General features: G+C 39.8%; 1 protein-coding gene across 2 annotated transcripts in view; it reads right to left on the bottom strand.

Moving 5' to 3' along the window:
* Window positions 1-22,011, bottom strand: part of LOC306843345 (FERM domain-containing protein 4A-like) — an 80,177-nt gene extending 58,166 nt beyond the window's left edge. The window contains exon 1 of one of the 2 annotated variants that reach the window (XM_079374770.1): window positions 21,573-22,011. In XM_079374770.1, coding sequence (XP_079230896.1) covers window positions 21,573-21,665 — 93 coding nt within the window. In that variant the 5' untranslated portion in view covers window positions 21,666-22,011. The remainder of the gene's footprint in view (window positions 1-21,572) is intronic. The other variant, XM_079374771.1, reaches the window with a different exon arrangement.
* Window positions 22,012-22,326: the final 315 nt, after the last annotated feature.

The following is a 22,326-nucleotide window of genomic DNA, read 5'->3' as shown; positions in this document are numbered from 1 at the left end:
CTTGGGTATCCTGCCAAAATGTCTGGCTGTTTAAACACACACACACACACACACACACACACACACACACCTCTCTTTAATCCTTGTTTACAATTCAAATACGAATATATCAGCATTTCAGCCTCCTCTTGACGTGCTGATGTCACTATTAGTCACATGTATCACCATAGTAACAGAATGTGGCTCCAGGTGCATTTATCTCTCAATTCCTGACTGGCCCTAAATCAAATCTCATCTCAGCACACCTGTCATGTCTAGAGAGCCTTCCTGGAAGCTGCGTAAGTCATATCTGGAATTCCTTAGAGCCAAGAGATTCTGCTTTAGACTACATATATAACAGATTACTTGTTCTCTCTATGCATTGAAAACGTACCACAGTTTCAAAACATAACCATAACCAAACATAACCACACTGCAGTGTGCAGTATGTATATTGTGCACAGTATGCAAGTTTTCTGTCTGCAATCCCCTGATAGTCTGCTGTATTTGCCAAATACGCAGTATAGAACTAGATCACACTATGCTGGGTAAAGATGCAATCCCACAATGCAACCCACTCAACTTGATTTTACATTTTCAGCATGACAAATTAAATAACTGTGATTTTGAACATCAGTCTCTTGTTAAATAATCTCATTCTCGTAATGAGATCATGTGAGAATATAATGTAGCAAAGGGAATGACATTCTTTCATTATACAGTATATTACGAACGCAGTCTTGTTCCCCTTCAGGAGATTCTGACTGTAATTAGGGCAATTTTCTGGAATATGCCAGGTTTCAACTCTGAATATGACAGCTCGCCAATGGCAGAGGTCAGTCAAAGTCTTCATCATTTCAACAGAAAGTTCATTAAGAATCTCTTCCCCTCTCGCCCACCGGCAAAACAGGACTATTCTAGGGTTCAAAAGGTCAGCTGTGTGATCTAATATCTCTCTTTTTTTATAAAATTATTATTTTTGTACAGCAAGGACACGTTGAACTGATGTAAAAAAGATAAAAAAAATCACTGTTTCACAAATATATTAAGCACAAGGGTTTAGCATTAATAACATATATTCTTGTGTGCCAAATCAGCATATTAGAATGATTTCTGAAGGATCATGTGACACTGAAGACTTGAGTAATGATGCTGGAAATTCAGCTTTGACAAAACAGAAATAAATTATATTTTAAAATATATTCAAATAGAAAACAGTTATTTTAAATTGCAATAATGTTTCACAATATTACTGGTTTTGCTGTATTTATGAACAAATAAATGCAGCCTTGGTGAGCATATGAGACTTATTTTATTATATATATCTGCATCTATATCTATGCATCTATATTTATCTTTATATATGTGCACACTTTTCTTTTTTTTTCATTTCACTTTTAAATGAGAATCCACGTTCTTTATGATTAAGCTTTGTATTAATGAAACAAACAAACTCTAATAAATTACGATGCCATTCAGAGCTATTCATAGAGCTATTTTTGTGAAAGCCATTAGCGATAATGAAATACATAGCAGGCAATTTCAAATGCAACTTAGTTAATGTGAAAATAATATGCAATTTAATTAATGTGAAAATAAAGTCTAATTTTATGCATATTATCAACTGCCATTAAATGGCATAGAGACTTTTATTCTATCCACATCACCATCATGCCAAAGAGAATACAAACATAATCATATTGCATAAAACACAAAACATCAGTCATCTCATATCCGTGTCCAACCCAGCAAATCTAAGGATTCCCTCATCTCAGTATGTGTGTGACCCGGCTTTATGGGTAATACACACTAATCACATGCATTTGACTGTAATCCCACTAGATTACACACACACACACACACAGGGAAATCCCATGATTAGAAAACCGCTGGATTGAGCCCAAAGTAATCAGTGTCACTTCACCACATCAGTAAGGCATGATTCAATTTGTGTGAGAGAGAAGGCTATTTCTATTTATCAATATTTATGCTATACCAGTATTATATGACTCAAGAAATCTGAATATTTATGGAAAAAAAAAATCACATGTCTGGATAAAACTCCCTCTCAGTGTCAACTACACCTGATAGTGTATATTCTAGTATGCGTGACAGGAAATAATATTCACACGTGGCATCTAATACATTTTTCTTACCCACATAAAAGAAAAAGCTTTCAATTAAAAACACTTTAGCAGCTGCATAGCAACACCCTGGATGCCAACCAAAACATCTTAAAGGGATAGTTCACCCAAAAATGGAAATTTGATGTTTATCTGCTTACCCCCAGGGCATCCAAAATGTAGGTGACTTTTTTTCTTCAGTAGAACACAAATGAAGATTTTTAACTCTGTCTGTGTGTTTTTTTTCTCTCAAAGCCTTGCGTACCATTGACTGCCATTAGATGACTGACAGACTGCAACGGTTTGAGTTAAAAATCTTCGTTTGTGTTCTTCTGAAGAAACAAAGTCACCTACATCTTGGATGCCCTGGGGGTAAGCATATAAACATCAAATATTCATTTTTGAGTGAACTATCCCTTCAATGAAGTTCAAAAGGTAGGATCGGGAAGAGTCTAATGATTCAGTCCAACCAATCAAACCAACAGCAACCAATCAAAACACTTTATTAGCTGTATAGCATCTCATTGGCAACCAATCAGAACACCCTGGCCACCACCTACAGCATTAGATATTCAGAAAGACATCTGCAAGATCTCAAAATAAACTCATACATTTCTTACACATTCTTTCAAGACCAAATGATCTGAGTAATGCTAACCAAATTCATTTATAACTCCATACTCCTACTGTATGTCAACAACTGATTTCTTTTTATTTCTGCCAAGGATTTATAGAGATTTTAAGCTTATACTTTAAATGAAACTTAATTAAGAATTCCTGTAAATCTCCTGAGGCATAAAAGAGCAATAAACTTTCCCTCTGGGAAACCCGTTCGACTTGCATATACATTTCATCACCTTCTTTCGGTTAGATCCATTTTCAGCATCTGCCTTACCTATTTGCATTTTTGAATCATAACAAACAGTTAAACGTTTCTTGCAGTTGCACACTCCCACACAGCATCTGCAGCATGATAAGGCACTCAATCACACAATCACCCCGTTAGCAGCTCTGACACACACATAAACACACTCTGATCAGCATGATAACACCACTTCCAAATGAAGGCCTGAAATCACCAGTGAAGAATTTGCAAAGAGATAACACACATTATGTTCTGGGAAAATACCATTGTGAATAAATACAGCTGTGGTGTGTCAGCGTGTGTGTTTGGTTGCATCTGATGTGATGTTTAGAGCATTCCAGTTTGGAAGGAGACAAGGCCGAACAGCTCCAGAAGGCTCATAAATTTTCCCTCTCTGATATCACAGTGAGACAGGAAGGATCCAGGGGCAGCACGGTCCATTTACCTGCTCCACAGCTGGGAAACAAACTGACGGATTGTGGACCAAAGGGAGAAATGGATGTGTGTCCTGCTCCAGACCTGAGCTCTCTACAGAGTTTGAAGTGGAAGAGTCCATTCATCAGCAGCTGCAGGGGTGGCACTTTGCCATAAAACGGGAGAAAATGGTATTTCCTTCAAATTCAGGCCATTAAAAAGAGGGAGGAAAACACTGCAGGAAAGACTGCTGAACACGGTTACATTGAAACACACACAAACACCACACAGACACACACACACACACTGAGACTCGATTTAAGAAACAGGAAATTCCTTCATGGACTCTTCCCATGGTTCTCAACACAACATCCCTTACAAAGAAGAAACATGCTGTGGCTCCAGTCAGTGCTGTTACTGTTAACTAAAGCTAGTTAAAATCCTGAAATAAGTTTAAGTACTAAAACTTGCTTAAACTAAACTAAAACAAAAATAAAATTAAAGCTAAATAGAATTATTCAATCAACTAGATAAAAAAGTTCAGAAAATCTAAAAATAAAAGAATTCAAAATATTAATAAATACTATAATAATATATAAATAAATAAAAAACAAGAATATAACATTGGTTCCCAAAGTACCATGCATTTACCATGGTAATGAATGATTACCACAATCATGTACAACACAATTTATGTGATACTTCAAATACCATGCTAAAGTAATGATATGAGATGGTAATACTATTTACCATGGTAATTAAAATCCTGTACCATTGTATATATGGTACTACAAGGTACTTAAAAAACACCAAGGTATTACCACAGTACATGACCAAAATATAATTTTTTTTTAACAAGTGTTAAATACCATAACAGTACCATGTTTTTAAAAAATATGTACCACAGTAGTACCACACTATTTTGAATGTATCTGATAGTAGTACGTTTTTAATAACAGTGCTACAGTAAATACCATGGTAAGACCACAGTAAATTTAAGCATAAGCAACCACACAAAAAACTCTAGCAATGTGCTAACAAGTCAAAACAACTTAACAACTGCATAAAAATGGCCTGCTAACTACCTACAACACCCTAACATCTTGTCAGCTAGTGCGCAATACATTGTATTCAGAAATTGCAAACTATTTTGTTAGTGAAGTTTTGTTAGTAAAATGACTTTAACCTGTTCCTTTCACCGTGTACTATAAATCAGAATATGCTGGGCAGAAAAAGTGAGGATATTCAGTCAGCTAGTTGTGTATATATCAGAGCAAAATGTAAAAACCCAACTATGTGCTGAGCCCTAAACTAACCTCGGGAGACTTCGCTCTCACTCACATTCACTCGTTCTCTCACACACCCTCTGAGAGACACACAATTAGCAGCTTAAATGGAACAAAAGCTGCTCTATGGCTGTGTATTAAGGCGCAAGGATAATGCCTTCACTGAGGCTGACGGACTGTGCTGGGCTTTAAAAAGAAGAGAGAGAGAGAGAGACAGAGAGACTTGTTTATCTGCTAAGTAGAATGAAAGGAAAAGGGGAGAGGGGGGTGAAGGGTCTCCCAAGGAAATACCTGCTGGATCAAACACTGCTGCCTGCAAGGAAAGTGTATGTGTATGTGTGTATAGATGTGGAAAGAATGCGTTAGGAAGCCCCTCCTCGTCTCCTGAATGTGCCACAATGTATGTTCATCATATTTAATAGCCATGCTAAAGCCATTACCATCATACTGTATTGTGTGTATGTGGTTTTACAGACAATAACAGCACTGCAGACACTGAGAACACCCTCTGGTCAAATTTAAAGGTCATTTTGGGTGGTCTCTGTGAGATTAGCTCATAGGTTACACAGGGTTGTTGTTTTCTTTTTGTAATCTTGAGATTCAAGTGGTCATTTCTATGGTCAAGCTTAACATGAAGAGGGTCAGAAGTCTCTTGACTCTTCATCTGCATGTTGATTTCATCTGCACAGAGAAGACTACAGACTTTTGAAGTATTTAATCTAAATTTAAAATAAATAAAAAAGTCATTATATATCATATAAATCACAAAATGTTCTTTTAAATTACACAAATGTCACAAAAATCTAATAGAAATATAGAAATATATATATATATATTGTGACGAGTCGGCTGCCTCCCCCCTGTCCATCATCACCACCCCGTCCCGTATTCGCCGCCCTTCACCAGGCTCCCGACGGGAGTGGGTGTGTGAGAGAGGAGGGGCGCTGAAACAGCCAGGGCTGGCGGCGTGTGATGAGGCGCACCTGATGTGAATAGAGCCTCATCACCGCCGCCGTTAAATGCCGAGCGCGCCTCTCCTCGGGAGACCGGTCTCTTCCCCGTGCATGCACGCTGGTGTCCTCGTGGGTCCAGGAAAGGGAGCGTAGAGGGAACTACCCGCCGCCGCCAGAGACGCGAGCGGCCGGACCCGCAGTCCGGCCGACACCGCACCCGCGATACGGCCGTCGGGCCAGGACGCCGGGCCGTGGAATCCCGTCGAGCACCCGGGGATTGAGGAGTTGGACGAAGCCGCCACAGAAGCCGCCGTCACCCGCGCCCCGGGACCTCCAGACGGGAGCGCGTGCGGCCGCCGGACTCCGCCCCTTACCTGGACCCTTCCCTCCTGAACACTGCCCTCCTTCACGAGCCCCGCAACACAACGAGGACACCAGATCCCTGTTTATTTTGGACACTTTTCCCCCTTTGGACACTTTATTTTAATATTTTGTTTAATTTAAACCTCTCCGAGGCTTGACGCCACGCCCACTGTGTCTGTCGTTGGCTCCTCCCACCACAGTGGTGGAGAATGCGGGCAGGCGGAGCCTAGACAGCGCAGTTGGGCAACATCAGATGACGTCATCCCCTCTCGCTCGCAAGAAGCCGTCGAGCCCGTACAGGGACGGAGGAAGGACGGGGACAGCCTCCCAGCCACCAAAGGGGTAAGTGACGTTCTTTCTATTTGTCATTTACCCTGTGGCTGGTTGAGGCTGATAACTAATACTCGGTTCCTCTGTCCCGGTTCCGGCGCGGTGCGAGAGGGAGAGTTGCCCGGAGAGGAATCCCTGCCCCGCCCACTCCGACCGCTGGAGCCTGGTTGAGGAAGGTAGCACTCCCGCGTGGGCGGCGACCCTCGGACGGGGATGTCGCTTGGGGGGGGGAATGTGACGAGTCGGCTGCCTCCCCCCTGTCCATCATCACCACCCCGTCCCGTATTCGCCGCCCTTCACCAGGCTCCCGACGGGAGTGGGTGTGTGAGAGAGGAGGGGCGCTGAAACAGCCAGGGCTGGCGGCGTGTGATGAGGCGCACCTGATGTGAATAGAGCCTCATCACCGCCGCCGTTAAATGCCGAGCGCGCCTCTCCTCGGGAGACCGGTCTCTTCCCCGTGCATGCACGCTGGTGTCCTCGTGGGTCCAGGAAAGGGAGCGTAGAGGGAACTACCCGCCGCCGCCAGAGACCCGCAGTCCGGCCGACACCGCACCCGCGATACGGCCGTCGGGCCAGGACGCCGGGCCGTGGAATCCCGTCGAGCACCCGGGGATTGAGGAGTTGGACGAAGCCGCCACAGAAGCCGCCGTCACCCGCGCCCCGGGACCTCCAGACGGGAGCGCGTGCGGCCGCCGGACTCCGCCCCTTACCTGGACCCTTCCCTCCTGAACACTGCCCTCCTTCACGAGCCCCGCAACACAACGAGGACACCAGATCCCTGTTTATTTTGGACACTTTTCCCCCTTTGGACACTTTATTTTAATATTTTGTTTAATTTAAACCTCTCCGAGGCTTGACGCCACGCCCACTGTGTCTGTCGTTGGCTCCTCCCACCACAGTGGTGGAGAATGCGGGCAGGCGGAGCCTAGACAGCGCAGTTGGGCAACATCAGATGACGTCATCCCCTCTCGCTCGCAAGAAGCCGTCGAGCCCGTACAGGGACGGAGGAAGGACGGGGACAGCCTCCCAGCCACCAAAGGGGTAAGTGACGTTCTTTCTATTTGTCATTTACCCTGTGGCTGGTTGAGGCTGATAACTAATACTCGGTTCCTCTGTCCCGGTTCCGGCGCGGTGCGAGAGGGAGAGTTGCCCGGAGAGGAATCCCTGCCCCGCCCACTCCGACCGCTGGAGCCTGGTTGAGGAAGGTAGCACTCCCGCGTGGGCGGCGACCCTCGGACGGGGATGTCGCTTGGGGGGGGGAATGTGACGAGTCGGCTGCCTCCCCCCTGTCCATCATCACCACCCCGTCCCGTATTCGCCGCCCTTCACCAGGCTCCCGACGGGAGTGGGTGTGTGAGAGAGGAGGGGCGCTGAAACAGCCAGGGCTGGCGGCGTGTGATGAGGCGCACCTGATGTGAATAGAGCCTCATCACCGCCGCCGTTAAATGCCGAGCGCGCCTCTCCTCGGGAGACCGGTCTCTTCCCCGTGCATGCACGCTGGTGTCCTCGTGGGTCCAGGAAAGGGAGCGTAGAGGGAACTACCCGCCGCCGCCAGAGACCCGCAGTCCGGCCGACACCGCACCCGCGATACGGCCGTCGGGCCAGGACGCCGGGCCGTGGAATCCCGTCGAGCACCCGGGGATTGAGGAGTTGGACGAAGCCGCCACAGAAGCCGCCGTCACCCGCGCCCCGGGACCTCCAGACGGGAGCGCGTGCGGCCGCCGGACTCCGCCCCTTACCTGGACCCTTCCCTCCTGAACACTGCCCTCCTTCACGAGCCCCGCAACACAACGAGGACACCAGATCCCTGTTTATTTTGGACACTTTTCCCCCTTTGGACACTTTATTTTAATATTTTGTTTAATAAAAACCTCTCCGAGGCTTGACGCCACGCCCATTGTGTCTGTCGTTGGCTCCTCCCGCCACAATATATATATTCATATTGTTTGCAACATTCTTAATAATTTGGAACATTTTGTAAATAAATAATTTGTAAATATATATATGTATATACACACACACACATACACATACATATACGTACATACAAATTATTTACAAAATGTTCCAAATTATTAAGAATGTTCCATATATATATATACACACACACAGTTTTTGATATATTATATTCTATATATTCTATACATTATTCATATATAATGGAACTTACATTGTACTCCAAAATACTCCTAAGCATATCATGTTTATAAAATAACATGATATTACTATGGTTATGAAAAACACCCAGTGAGAAATGTCTGTAGCTTTATTCATTTCTGTCGGCTCTGTTTCTATAGCAGCAGCCTGTTATACAACAACAGCCTTGGAACAGATAAAAACTTAGCTGTCATTTCTTCAGGTATGTCACAGCGAGATGGAAACTCTGAGATTCGCTCTGCTGTGTTCTGTTCACACAGTAGGAAGGTAGGAGAGACACAACCTGAATACTGATCTCTCTCTCACACATACAGATAGATGGAAGTGTAGACTCCTGTGGAGAGCGGTTTTCATGACCGTGAGACAGTGTGTGACTCAAGCCCTTAGAAACCACCATAGAAACGCTAATACGCTTTATAGCTCACAACACAACCTGATTATGGCATGAATTCAAAAAGGACTACAAAACAACCATAACCAGTTTTACATTTTTTAGGTGAAATGTGAATGGCACCTGTCCATGCAAAACTCACCGCAGTAATGCTAGGGTGTTGTGGATGGTTCCTAGGGTGTTGCTATGCGGTTCTGTCTCACAATTCTGATTTAAATTGGGCCAATCTACATTTTTGTAACTGATATTAAACAGTTATGACAAGTCTACAAGAAAACAAATTAGATTTATGGTCTCTATAGCTAAAGTCTCTCTTTTTACCCATTGTATTGCATGAAATTATAAATCAGATTTAAGGTATTATGTCTTGTACACAAACAACCAGTACAAGACAAATTACCGTACATGTGAAAGTACTTTGGATTTGAAAGTTTATTCAAATCACTAAGTATGAGCTATGGTTTTAGCAACAAAATATTTGTACATAAAAATATAAATAAATACACTGAATTAAAATAATATTTTATATAGAATAGAAATTATTATTTATTTTATATATTTCACAAACCAAACTACACTAAATAAATATATAATATTAAATATTAAAATAGAGTTACTAAATATTAATTTATCAAAAAATATTTAATAATAAATAAAACAAACATTTTTTATTAAAAATAGACTGATACATCAATATTTATTTTTTATATTTTAAAAATACAATGTATTTATTCTTATTTATTTTAATACAATATTTTATATAATTATTTTATGTATTATATATTTACTATTTATATCTACTAAATATACTATAATACATATACTATTTATATCTACTATGTATTTATTATATATCTATTATATATGTTATATTTGTATTTAAAAAAACAAATATATTAAAACAAATGTATTACGTATAATAATCTATAAATTTAAAAAGACGGATGGACAGATAGACAGACAGACGGATAGACAGATAGACAGATAGATAGATAGATAGATAGATAGATAGATAGATAGATAGATAGATAGATAGATAGATAGATAGATAGATAGATAGAGAAACAGTTATATATTATATTGCTCACTCTAGTAATTTTTAAGGAGGTGGTCATCTATGGATTGTTGAAAATTATGCAAAGTGACCAATTCTGTTCATACCTGGTAGACGGCTCGGACCAGGATGTCAGGAGCTCTGATATGTGTGTGCCTCAATCTTCTGAGGGCGGCCGAGGTCACATCCCATAATGCACTGTGCCTCACACACATACTCTCTCCCAGACTCAGAAGCATCGCCTCCATGACTGACAAGTACACAGGTACACAGGTGTGTGTTCCAATAATCCCCTCTCAGAACAGGTGTGTGTGGGAGAAAACGTCCCCAGGTAACGCTGCTCTCCTTTCTGCGTTCTCCTCTTTCATCCCTTCTTCCTTTAATCCTCAGAAATGCCCCATGGGAGACTGAGACTGTGACTTCTGTGTGACTCAGCTCTCATCTTCCAAATGAATTCGGTCTCACTGGTCTCTCTCCCTCCACTGCAGGACAAATTCCCAGAATAACAGCTCTCGGTTCGCCCAACACAAACATTCCCACAAATAGAGAACTATTGGTCTCTCTCTGTCGTTCTCTCCCTCTCCCCTACTTGTTTGTTTGTTTTAAAGCAACAGTCCCAGAGCAGGCATTGAGGGGTTTTAAGCTCACATGATGCTCTGAGACGCCCATCTAGGGTAGAGTGAAGGACAGTTGTCCCTCCCCGCAGGACGATCCTGCTCGGGTTCATTGGCCCCGGGCGACTGAAGAGATACCCGATATGTGTGTCTCAGCTTTCCCAGTGTGGCAGGGCAGCAGACAGCGCTACTCATGGGAGTTCAAAACTCGTTTTCCCATAAACAGTTGGGATGACGTCCAGATTCCAGAGATTTGGAGTGGGACATGCCGTTTGTGTCAGTGTTCTCAGGGCACTAAATACCCAATCCAGATCCAGTCCCTTAACTACAGACTACCTGACAAACATTTACCTGCCAAACCCCTCCAACATCCTGAAAAAAAGTACTATTTAGGGATTTGTTCAAATCAGTAACCCTAATAGTAATAGTGATATAAATAATAAAATTAATTTATATTTTATTTAAAAAAATACAGTAATACTATAGATTTAGATGAATTGATTAATAAATATTGTTTTTATTTTTTGAAAATACATAAATGTTATTTTAAATTAAATTTGAAATAGTTTGAAGTTGTAGTTTGAAAGTATAGTCAGAAGTTTCTTCAAATCACTAACTCTAGATGAGCAATAGTAATAGTGATAGATAAATAAATAAATAATACAATTTAAAAAAAATTAGGTTAATTAATATTTATTTCTATTTTTTAAATACATATGTTAATTAAATGAAATCAATTAATTCATTAACACTTAATGCTTGAAATAATTCAGATCACTAGCCTTAAGTATGAGCAGTAGTAATAAATAAATAAATACATAAATAAGATTTACATAGGCTATATAATAAAATATTTTTTGACACTCAGCAATAATTGATGCTGTTAAACATGAAGCTAATAAAACAAAGCACACTTTTTAACTGTAAAATCCAGCTAAAATAACTGGTGGCTAAGCTTATGCGGTTTCTAGCAGCTTGAAGCTTGTTATTTATAGTCATTTGCTGGTCTAAGCTAGTTTGGTAGTGGATAAACTGGACTTGAAGGTCATGGGGTCAGGATTAAGCTGGTTAGTACTGGTTAGCAAGTCGGTGGGACTTGGATGACCAACTTCACCATCTTTTGGTTTTTATAAGCTACTTTTTTACTAGCAGGCTGCAAACTGTACATACTTTCACTGCCGTATTTATGGTAATATAGCATACAAATGGTTTACTATTTAAGTATTTTGTTTAAATGCCTTATTAGATACGTAAACAGTCCTGTAAATACATTAAAAATTCCTTCTTTTAATTTTTGCTAATGGGTAACTCATGCACTCAACCTAAACACCAGATACTGTGATTTAGATCGCCTCTTATTTGAACAGCACATTATTCTTTCTGCAATTCAACAGAAAGCCTTGGTCAATAGTAAGCAAAGTTGAACAGCATCTGATCTTGATTAAAAATGCTTCCTGTCTTAAGGAAGATTTATAAGATTTTCATATTGATGTTGGCGTAGCGTATGATCAAACTTGCACACATCAATATTGGATCTACCATGATCAATAAAAGATTTATCATGGTGGCCATAGGTTCAGCTAAAATGCCATGCAGGTATTAAAAAAATTATTGTAGTGAACAACAAAATTAACAAAAAAAAAGAAAAAAAACATGACTTTGAATTACCTACCAATATAATTTAAATAAATAAATAAATATTCTTCAAGTTTCATTAAAAAATTCAAACAAATTCCATATTAATTAATTTATTATACATTATTAACAATAACTCTGTGGCATTTTGAAGGAAATTATAGTTACCATGTGATACTCTGAATTTTTTGTGACCCACAAAGTCTACACATAAAGATTAACTAACACATTTCTATAGTGCAGGCAGAGAAACATTGTTGGCTTTTACAATAGCGAAATCATATGATTACAGAGAGTGTAATGACACTGTGTGACACCAAACCTCATTCAGTCACAGTTAGTGACAGCTGGAGTCTAATGAATGAGCACCGAAGCACATGCGTTTCTATTTGTGTTCAGGCTGCTGTGGTACTAAAGGCCAAATACAGGGCTATAGAACCAGGACAGCTACAATAACTCATCCCCGTTACTGTCCTGCCATTATGCGGCTCAGTGCATATTGATTTATGCACAATAAACCCGATGTGGAGTGTGATAGTACTATTGTAAAGCATAAATGTGAAATGAGGTGCATGCGGGAAAGAGAGAAACAGAATTTCTAAGAACCGTCTCAATAGCTTCAACAATGTTTAATGATCCGTTACAAAATGCAGATGTTTTTCCTTGAATTCTGTTCAATGTGAATGTGAAAAGCAGATCCTTTGAAAAATACATGAATTTCACATTAAGTTGTGTTTAATTTATAGGGTTTTGTTTAATGGAAATGATTGCATTCGAGGTCTGAAATGATCTCATGTGAAACATTGAGAGCACGTGTGAACCACAAAAATCGTGGTTTTGTCTAAAATGATTTCAAATCCGTGTGGGTTTTCTGGGAAATGTTGCCAAAAAAAAGCATACCAAGATTTTTGAAAATGAGAAAAGTAGAGTTTGCACAAACAAAAGTTGCATGTTGCTAGGGTGTGAATGTTCCTCAATCCTCACCCAAAATAATAAAATAAAATAAAGTTGCGCGTGGAATTCCTGTTTTTTCTCTGAAGGAAATGAGGACATAAAAACAGAAAACAAGTTGTCCAATAATAAAGCAGCATGATGTCTTACATGGTGAAAATATGCAGCGTCCTGCTTCTCCTGCTGTGTTCTATTGAAATGTTCAGAATTTGCATTCCCTGATTCTTTTGAATTTATGAGTCACCGGCTGCTGCTTCCTGAGGGGTGAGAATGTCATCTACTGTCATTTAAGTGCGGGAATGTGTGTGACTGGCTATTGTGCGCAGGAAGGGGATCAAATATTTAGCAATGGAGGTAGTTCTCAAACTTGTGTGTGTAAGCCGTCTATTTTGTGGAACCCTGGGAAATGCTGTGGTATTCAGTGGTTTTACACACACTTAGACACACAAAAGACAGAAACCATATTAATCACACAGATGTCGACCATGTACTTTTCACACAAACACTATTTGTCTATTTAGATGTAAAAGAAACACTTAAGAAATGTAGGTCACAATAAATGTGAAGTGAATCTGAGACCTCTGAAATGAGTGTCAAATAATTTTGTAGCATCACTGAAAACATTTTTTTCTCATGTTGCTTGTTTTCTAAACTGAGAGTTAAACTTTTTGTGCTAATTGAAAGCATGCACATAGCTCTGTATCATTCCCAAATTATCCCTCTCCTTCTCTTTCTCACCCAAACACACAAAAGAACCTCTGGCATCTTCAGTACCATGTGACCGAAGCCAAAAAGAGAAATAGAGTTGTGAAAGAAGGGGAGAGAGAAGGGGAGAGAGACTTGCTGTCCCAGTGCACCAGAGCTGTTTGAAGTTTATGTTCACGTGCATATGTATGTGAGAGCGTGCATGTGCATGCTGACCTACTTCATTCTGCATATAGGCTAATAAGCGTTTGCTCCTGAATCTTTCTGTGAGCATAAATATTTATGAGGATTATAATATAATAGCGCAAACCCACGAGAGCGCAGAGGAGGCGGCCGCACACACACATGCGCACACACTGAGCCGGTGGAATTAAGCCTGGTGTAACTCCAATCCAAGGCCACCAGCAGAAAGCACATACATTTCCTCCCTAAACACCCAGGCGCACCATCACACACCCCCAGAATGGCATGAATAGGCTATTGAGAGAGAGAGATGAGTCAAAATGTGTGTGTAATGCTCTATGACAGGCCTGTTCTAGCGCATGCGAAATGATCCATTCTCTACTCTTATTTTTAGCACAAAGCTCTGTACTTGTTCATGTCTAAGAGACATTCGGGACATCTTGGGGGGTGATGCATCCTGTTTTGGGGGACGAATGTGACCCTGACTGACCCTGGGATCATGCACGGGTGTTTGAACATGAGACTTAATGGAAACCAGTAGACGTCAAGTTCACATAGAGATTGGAGTAATTTAAAAAGCTTTATGCTCTCAGACATGCATGAGATTGTGTGTGTGTGTGTGTGTGTGTTTATGACAAGGCTGCATTCCAGTCTAATATTTAAAGTAGTCACAACATACTTCATATCTTCCACTGATATGAGGAAATGTGTGTGTGTTTGTGTGTGTGGAGGAATTCAATTCTATTCCTCAGGCTCCTTCAGGGCAGCTGATATTGCAGCATTCACATGCTGAAGTCCGTGAGGGGTATATGCACTCGTGTGCTTGAGTCTGTGTGTTATGGGATGTTTTTTCCTCCCAAAGATCAGTTTGAGCTTGAGGGGGTGTCTAAATGGAAAGGAAAACAATAAAAGTGGTAGCGGCAGCTTGGTGTATGTGTGTCTGTGTTGAGATTTCTTGAGGGCCCAAGTGGAGAAGCTAGTACATGATGATGTGACAAAGCTCTAAATGATCAATTTATCATCTAGATGTCATTAGTAGAGAATATTTTGACATTTACTTGGAAGGAGTCATCAACTCTGCCATGTTTAAGGCCACAAATGTACTCTACGCAATTATGAGAATGCACTGTAGGCATGCTGTACATTCTTAAAATGCATTCTTGCTTTATGTTGGTAATTTTGCTGAGAAAACCAAACCTCTTTCTCAGAATCGACTGTGAGATCATATTCAGATCCACTTATATTCAACTGATGGATAAAACCAAGTGCCCACCCTACAGGAAAAAAAGATCTTCCACTACTTCCATTGCATCATGACTTTAAAGGGAAAGTCCACCCAAAAATGAAAAGCCTTCCCCTCATGCCATTCCAAACCCATGACTTACTTTCTTATGTGGAACATAAAAGAAGATATTTTGAAGAATGTTGGTATCCAAACCAAAAATATTATGGAAGTTAATGGGACCAGAAACTGGTCACCAGCATTCTTCAAAATATCTTCTTTTGGTAAATAAATGTTGAATTTTCAGAATTTTCATGACCTCTCAGTTGATTGTAATAAATGGGTGGGTTTAAGATAATTAATGATTTGAGAAGTCAGTCTTCACTGGAAGATCAAGTTATGACATTTTGATTAAAAGTCATGAGCTTAAAGATTTAAGAAATAAAACAAGCATGGATAAATAATTCACCATAAGACCAATAAGATGCATTTAAAATACAGATAGGTTGAATTTCCACTTTAAAGTACCCTAAGATGTTTTGCTGGTTTTATCTGGTCTTTGCTGGTCTCCCAATCTGGCAAAGGTGGTCTTCAAAGGTGATGAAAAACACTCAAAGTCCCTCTAAAACCAGTCGACAGACTAGCTTGACAAGGCTGGGAGACCAGCTAAGACAAGCACACCATCTTAGGCTGGTTCAAGGTTGTTGTTTTTTCCAGCAGGGAACAAGTCTCAGTACTCATAGAGTGATGGTTTCCTTCAAATGTGCCATTTAATCAGATTATGCTATTATTATGGTAGCTAGGTATAAGAATAGCAACCATTTAGCAAACTTTAACTTGATCAGCAAGATTCTCATCAAAGTTTTGCAGCCATGTCAGTATTTGACCTGAAAGTACTTCTAGTAGAAATATTTAGAAAATTCAGCAGTGCATGAAATGCTTGCCAAAGCCAGCAGCATCTGCAATCGAGTACTTGTGTAAAGTCTAGCCTTAATGAATAAAGATAATACAAATTATAGATATAGACAAATCAAGCACTCATTTCTACACATTTTTGATTACAGACACGGTACAATGCATTAGCAACTGTAAATGTGTTACTTTTAAAGGATGGCTGATGTTGCACAAGCTCAAGCACACACTTGCATATCAGTCCACATTTTGTCTGCATCATGCCTGACCTGCTTCCTAATGGGAGGCAACAGAACGGTTAAATTTAACAAGCCTCAATTAGCACTCTGCTTTAGCCGAGAGTTAGCGTACTGCCCAGAGACAAATTCTACGGAGCACACAAAACAAGACCCAATTAAACACATACACACACACACACACACACACACACACACACACACACACACACACACACACACACAGACACAGACACACACACACACACAGCAGCGATTCCACCCAATGCAACAAAGCATCTCCAAGGAGAACCCCGGCGGCCCCCTAAACATCAAGGTAGAAAGGAACTGTTTTCCACAGCCAAACTGCTACTGTTGTTTCGTTGAGAGCCTTGGATTGAAAATCTGGCTTCGAAAACTCTGCAAGTGGTCATAAGCAGAGGAACATGCTGAGATAAATTTGTAACTCGACCTCAAAAGGACTAAAAAAGAGGAAATGAGGAGGAGGAGGAGAAGGAAGTGGGAAGCTGAAAGGACAGGAAATAGAACAGAAGAGCATGAAATGGTAAACGAATGACAGAAATATACGTGGGTAAGTAAAAGAGTAGGGCAGATGGAGGAGGAATGAAGAAAAAGGGATGAGTGGAGGACGAAAGAGACAAAAAGAACAGGGCTTCTTTCATTTGTCTCAATCTAATGGAGCAGAACATATTTGTCTGTCACAAATGACCAACAAGTGTAAAGATTTTACTCTTATGGAAAGCCCTCCAGCTACATGATTACATTAACCTTCATTAAAGAAACATCTCATACGCATACACTCAACTCAAGTTATGCAAAAGTTATTATGAGTCTAATCATAACACTGAGTTGCATAAGGGTGAAACCCATCAAGAACATGTCCGTGTCATATTTCACCCTGAAACCAAAAGACAAGGAGGCCTGTTAATGGGCCATTAAGATTTTGTACACTATAACATTAATTCCGTGACAATTAAATGCATTCTTAATAATATAATGCATAAAAACAGTAATTTTATCATTACTGCATTCAACTAACAATGTATAATTATATATTTTAAAATATGTATATATTTTTAATTTATAATTATTTTCATAATTAATTAGAATTATATTTACTGTTCAAAATGTTTTTTGATAGAAATTAATATTTTTATTCCGCAAGGATACATAATTGTTTTAAAAGTGACAGTAAATATATTGATCATTTTACAAAACATGTCTATCTCAAATAAATGCTCTTTTTGAACTTTTTATTCATCAAAAAACCCTGAAAAAAAAATCACTGTTTCCACATTAATATTAATAATTGGTTGCATTTATATGCTTTTCTAGGCACTCAAAGCGCTTTACATAGTAAGGGGGGTATCTCCTCATCCACCACCAGTGTGCAGCATCCACCTGGATGATGCGACGGCAGCCGTACTGCGCCAACCAGCTTATTGGTGGAGAGGAGACAGTGATGAAGCCAATCAACAGAATTGTAAAGCAGTACAACCCTTTTCAACATTGATAATAATATGATATTGAATATTTGGTGTAGTATTTTGTGTATTGTATGTGATTGTTTGTTATATGTATTAGTCAATTTGGGCCGCCTATCTTGGCCAGGACACTCCTGAAAAAGAAATGGTAGTCTCAGTGAGTTTTTTCAATCCTGGTTAAATAAAGGTTATAATAATAATAATTGATAATAATAATAATAGCAGCGTTTCTTAAACATCAAATCAGCATATTAGAATGATTTCTGAAGGATCATGTGACACTGAAGACTGGAGTAATGATGCTGAAAATTCAGCTTTGCACCACAGGAATAAATTATATTAAAAAAAAATTCAAAATACAAAACAGTTATTTTAAATTGTAATAATATTTCACAATATTACTGTTTTTTACTGTATATTTGATCAAATAAATGCAACCTTGCTAAGCTTAAAATCTTACCTGACCGAAACATTCTAACTTTTTTTTAAATGCAAATAGGCTTAATTTTCTTATTTAAAATATATATATTTTTTGTTTAAAGTATGATCAACTTGGTTGTACAAGTCTTTTCAACTTAAATTGCATTAGACAGGTGAAACACGGACATGTTTTAATGAGAGTCACCCAAAACAACTGGTCCTCTCTGACAAAGCCTCTCTGGCTCTGTGATTATCCTGTGGTGTATGTCTGCTGTCTGTAGGAGCTGTGAGTCAAAATCACTCAAACAGATGAAAATGAGGGATGGCAGAGCACAAACACAAAAGACAAGGGGAAGGAAAGAAGCCTAGTAATCAGAGAAGGAGAATGAAGCCCTTGTTCCTTTGATTAAATCACTTTGTCTGCTAATAGCAATGCTTATAAAGCCTTATCAACCACTGCCGTCCCCCGAAACCTCGTCTGCCGTCCTCACAGGAAATCCCTAAATTACAGCCGTGTTTCAAAAGAGCCAATCAATGCAACCCAGACACAAAACACACCACAGGCCTTTATTAAGAACAACGCTGCCTCTTAAAGGCATGTAGCAGCCTAAAGACACATTCTAATGAAAACACAAGGCGAAGTCAAGAAAAACTTCCATCATGTTTCATTAGTCTAAAAGTGACCAGTTTTTGGGTGATTGGAAGCGTCATATTATTCAACTCATCAGTCAGAGTGATTTTGGTTGAATGAACCATTACCCTGCCTCGGTAGCACTCTGATTGACAGCTCATAATTGATGGTTAAACAGGATGGTAGACATCTGTACCCTAGTTATGACCCATATGGACATATGATAGATTAAACATGCCTTCTTGCAGACAGACAGCTGGAGAAATGGGAGAGAAAGTGCGAGAGAAGTTTATGAGAGTGGCAGACACTGCACACTCACACACACACACACACACATATGTGTGTGTGCGCACGTTTACATATAAATGATCTAAATATGTAAAATTATCAATCAACATTTTATACAATAAAATTATATAACAAATATTTCAAAAAGTTTAATGTCATTTGAAGACAGATAAACAAATTAAATTAAATAAAGTATATATTAAAAAATAATTAAATTAAATTAAATCCAAAAGCACACAGATCTATTTGGCCCACATGTATCTGACATGTTTCTACCAGCAGGACTTCAGATTAAGTTGTCAGTCTTTTTTAACTTATCTCAGCAAGTACAGTAGTATCTCAGATGGTAGTATGCTCCTCTCCAGCTGGTCTGGGCCAAAACTAAGAAGCTTTAGTCTCGACTGCCATATCCATTCTCTCCTGGCAAGTTCTTGCACATGCATTCAATGCAGAGCATCCTGGCTATCAAGAAAATCTCACATTAGTCACGGTAGAGTTTTGCGGCGTGTGCTAACGACATTCGTGCTAGATCAGTTAAGTGGATGGATTCTGCTGCCTGGCGGCTCAGCGTTGCTGACAGTGGATGGAAGAGTGCTTTCTAAAGCTGCTTTCACAGTAATGAAGAACCACAGTGGATCTGAGTTACATGCACAAACACATTCACCTGCTCTCGCAGTGCTGGCTACTGCAGGGAGCGAGTAATTCACATCAGTTTTGCACGTCAGTCTGCATGTACATGCATGTAGGCATCATCCCACAATGCAGTTAGAGCTAAGTGACTATAATTTCTCAGCTAAAACTCCCAGGCTCGGCAGCTGAAGGGACAGCCTCAGGCCGCAGAAAGAGAATGACAGCGAAGAAGAGGAGAGCTCTGCAGGGATGCAGTAAAAGTAACGTGCGTGAGGAAATCCTCTAATCAATAATTCAAACTGCTATAATTACACACATCTGTCTCAGGGCAAAACGAGAGAAAGAGAGAGAGAGAAGTAATGTGTACTACGGCATTGTGAAATATTAAACACTTCTCGTAATTTTAGTGCATGACGGGATTCAAATGAAACTGGCACACCACAGCCATATGAAATAGGCATGAATGTAGGCCATTTGACCATTGTGCAAAAAAATATACATTTTTAACATTTCATGTTCTTTTTATGTCATTTGTAGATTTATAGAAGTTTTATAGAAGTGGTTGTTTTCTGTGGCCAATATTGATCTGATGTCAAGAAAGTAGGGTGGCCTATAAATGTATATTACTGATATTATTTTATGTTTTGCATAATTTATATAGTAATTTATAATCAACATATACACACACATATGTATATACCAATAGTTCTGAATATAATTTTTATTTAATGATTTTATATCCATCCATCCATCCATCCAAATGATCTAAATGATTAATCATTAAAAGATAATTAAATATTAACAACTACTTATTAATTATGAATATGTATATATTTATAATTATATATATAATATTTTAAAAATTAAATAAAATTAGTTGCACAAACAGACAGACAGATAATTATTTATAATTGTAGATAATTATTATATCTATCTACCTTATTAATCATTAAATTATAATATTTAAAATTAGACACACAAATATATGCATAATAAATTGCCACTAAATAATAAACAATAATAATTATAACTATGATTACTTGTATATAAATAATATCTTTAATAAATAATTTAATAATATGATAAAAACATGATATAATATATCATCATATATATTTATATCCGAATTTTATTACACATATTTATATGATGAAATCAACAGGCTTGAAATCATCATGCTATTTTGCATTTGTGATTTTTAAGAACCTGAATCTCCATGATTATTAAATTATTATTTCTTTTTATGGCACAAAGTGTCCACCCACACACATATGCATATAGAGATGCACACACCCACATACAGAACGAAAGCAAACCTATGCATACATACACACACACACACACACACACACACACACACACACACACACACCTGTATGGATAGAACTTTTACCCTGTGGCAGTTCCAGTAAATGTAGGCAGCTCGATGTATTTTGTCTGCTAACGTGATTCACATATCTGGGCAGGTTGCTGCGTGTTTTGGGGTAATATTTAGCTGATACCAGTATCTTCAGTGAACAAACACTATTACGCAACACTGTCATTCGAACTGTCACAGACCTCAGAAAGCCATAATTGTGACAGTGACCCTCATAAGAGCCATATGAAGCATGAGAACCACACAATTCACTGAGATTCCCTGTAAAGCACTAACACAGGTGCACATCCATCATGCCAACACACAAACGGCTAATTATCTCCATTGTCTCCTCAGCTGCAGACAAACTAACACACAAGACGTCTTACCCTCTCCTCGCTATTTCGCCTCAGTGTCCCCACCGGCAGCTTGAGGAGAAGCCTGCGGGTCCTACTGGGCGTTACGGCTGCCTGGACCACCATGGTGTGAGTGTGAGTGTGTGGTCCGCGAGCGTTCGCCGTCTGCTGTCCCGCCACAGACAGACGGGCTGTTCCTCTCTCTCGCTCCGTCTCCACGGCTCCCTCCTGCCAATTTTCCAGCCTGTCTCTCCTTGTGCTTTTGAATGTGTTCGCACCTTCTTTGTTGGTGTTTTTTGCACTCTTTCTGTCCGTTTTGCCTCTGTTCCTGTGTCTTTCAGCGGTGGGTGTCCTCACTGTGGTCTTCAGCCCATACTGTGTCGGCTTTCATACTGCTTCCTCAGGAGAAGCGCGTGTGAGTGAGAGAGCAAGCAGAAGGGAGGGAGGTTGTCGTCTCTCTCTCTCTTTCTCTGGAAGTAGCCGTGGAATGGCGTGTGCGCTCCAGATACGTCAGCCTTGCTTCCTCCAGTCAAATTCAATTCAGGTCACTGGATTAATACGAGTATTATCACATACACACATGTGAGTCACATGACGCTGCACAAGAATGTACGCATGTGTTTATAAAGCAAAGATGTGTATATGGCAATGTTTATGAGGAGGGATAAAGCGTGTGTGTGTGTGCTCTAAAATATCCATTCTCCTGCTCAAACAGAATATCTGATGTTTTGCCATCTGCTGTTCAGATTAGCTGTAAATCCCATGGCTGCTTTCACCAGACAGACTA

Source organism: Barbus barbus (genome assembly GCF_936440315.1).
Source record: "Barbus barbus genome assembly, chromosome: 23".
In the NCBI taxonomy this organism is placed as follows: Eukaryota; Metazoa; Chordata; class Actinopteri; order Cypriniformes; family Cyprinidae; genus Barbus; species Barbus barbus.
This window is presented reverse-complemented; position numbering and strand designations above follow the sequence as displayed.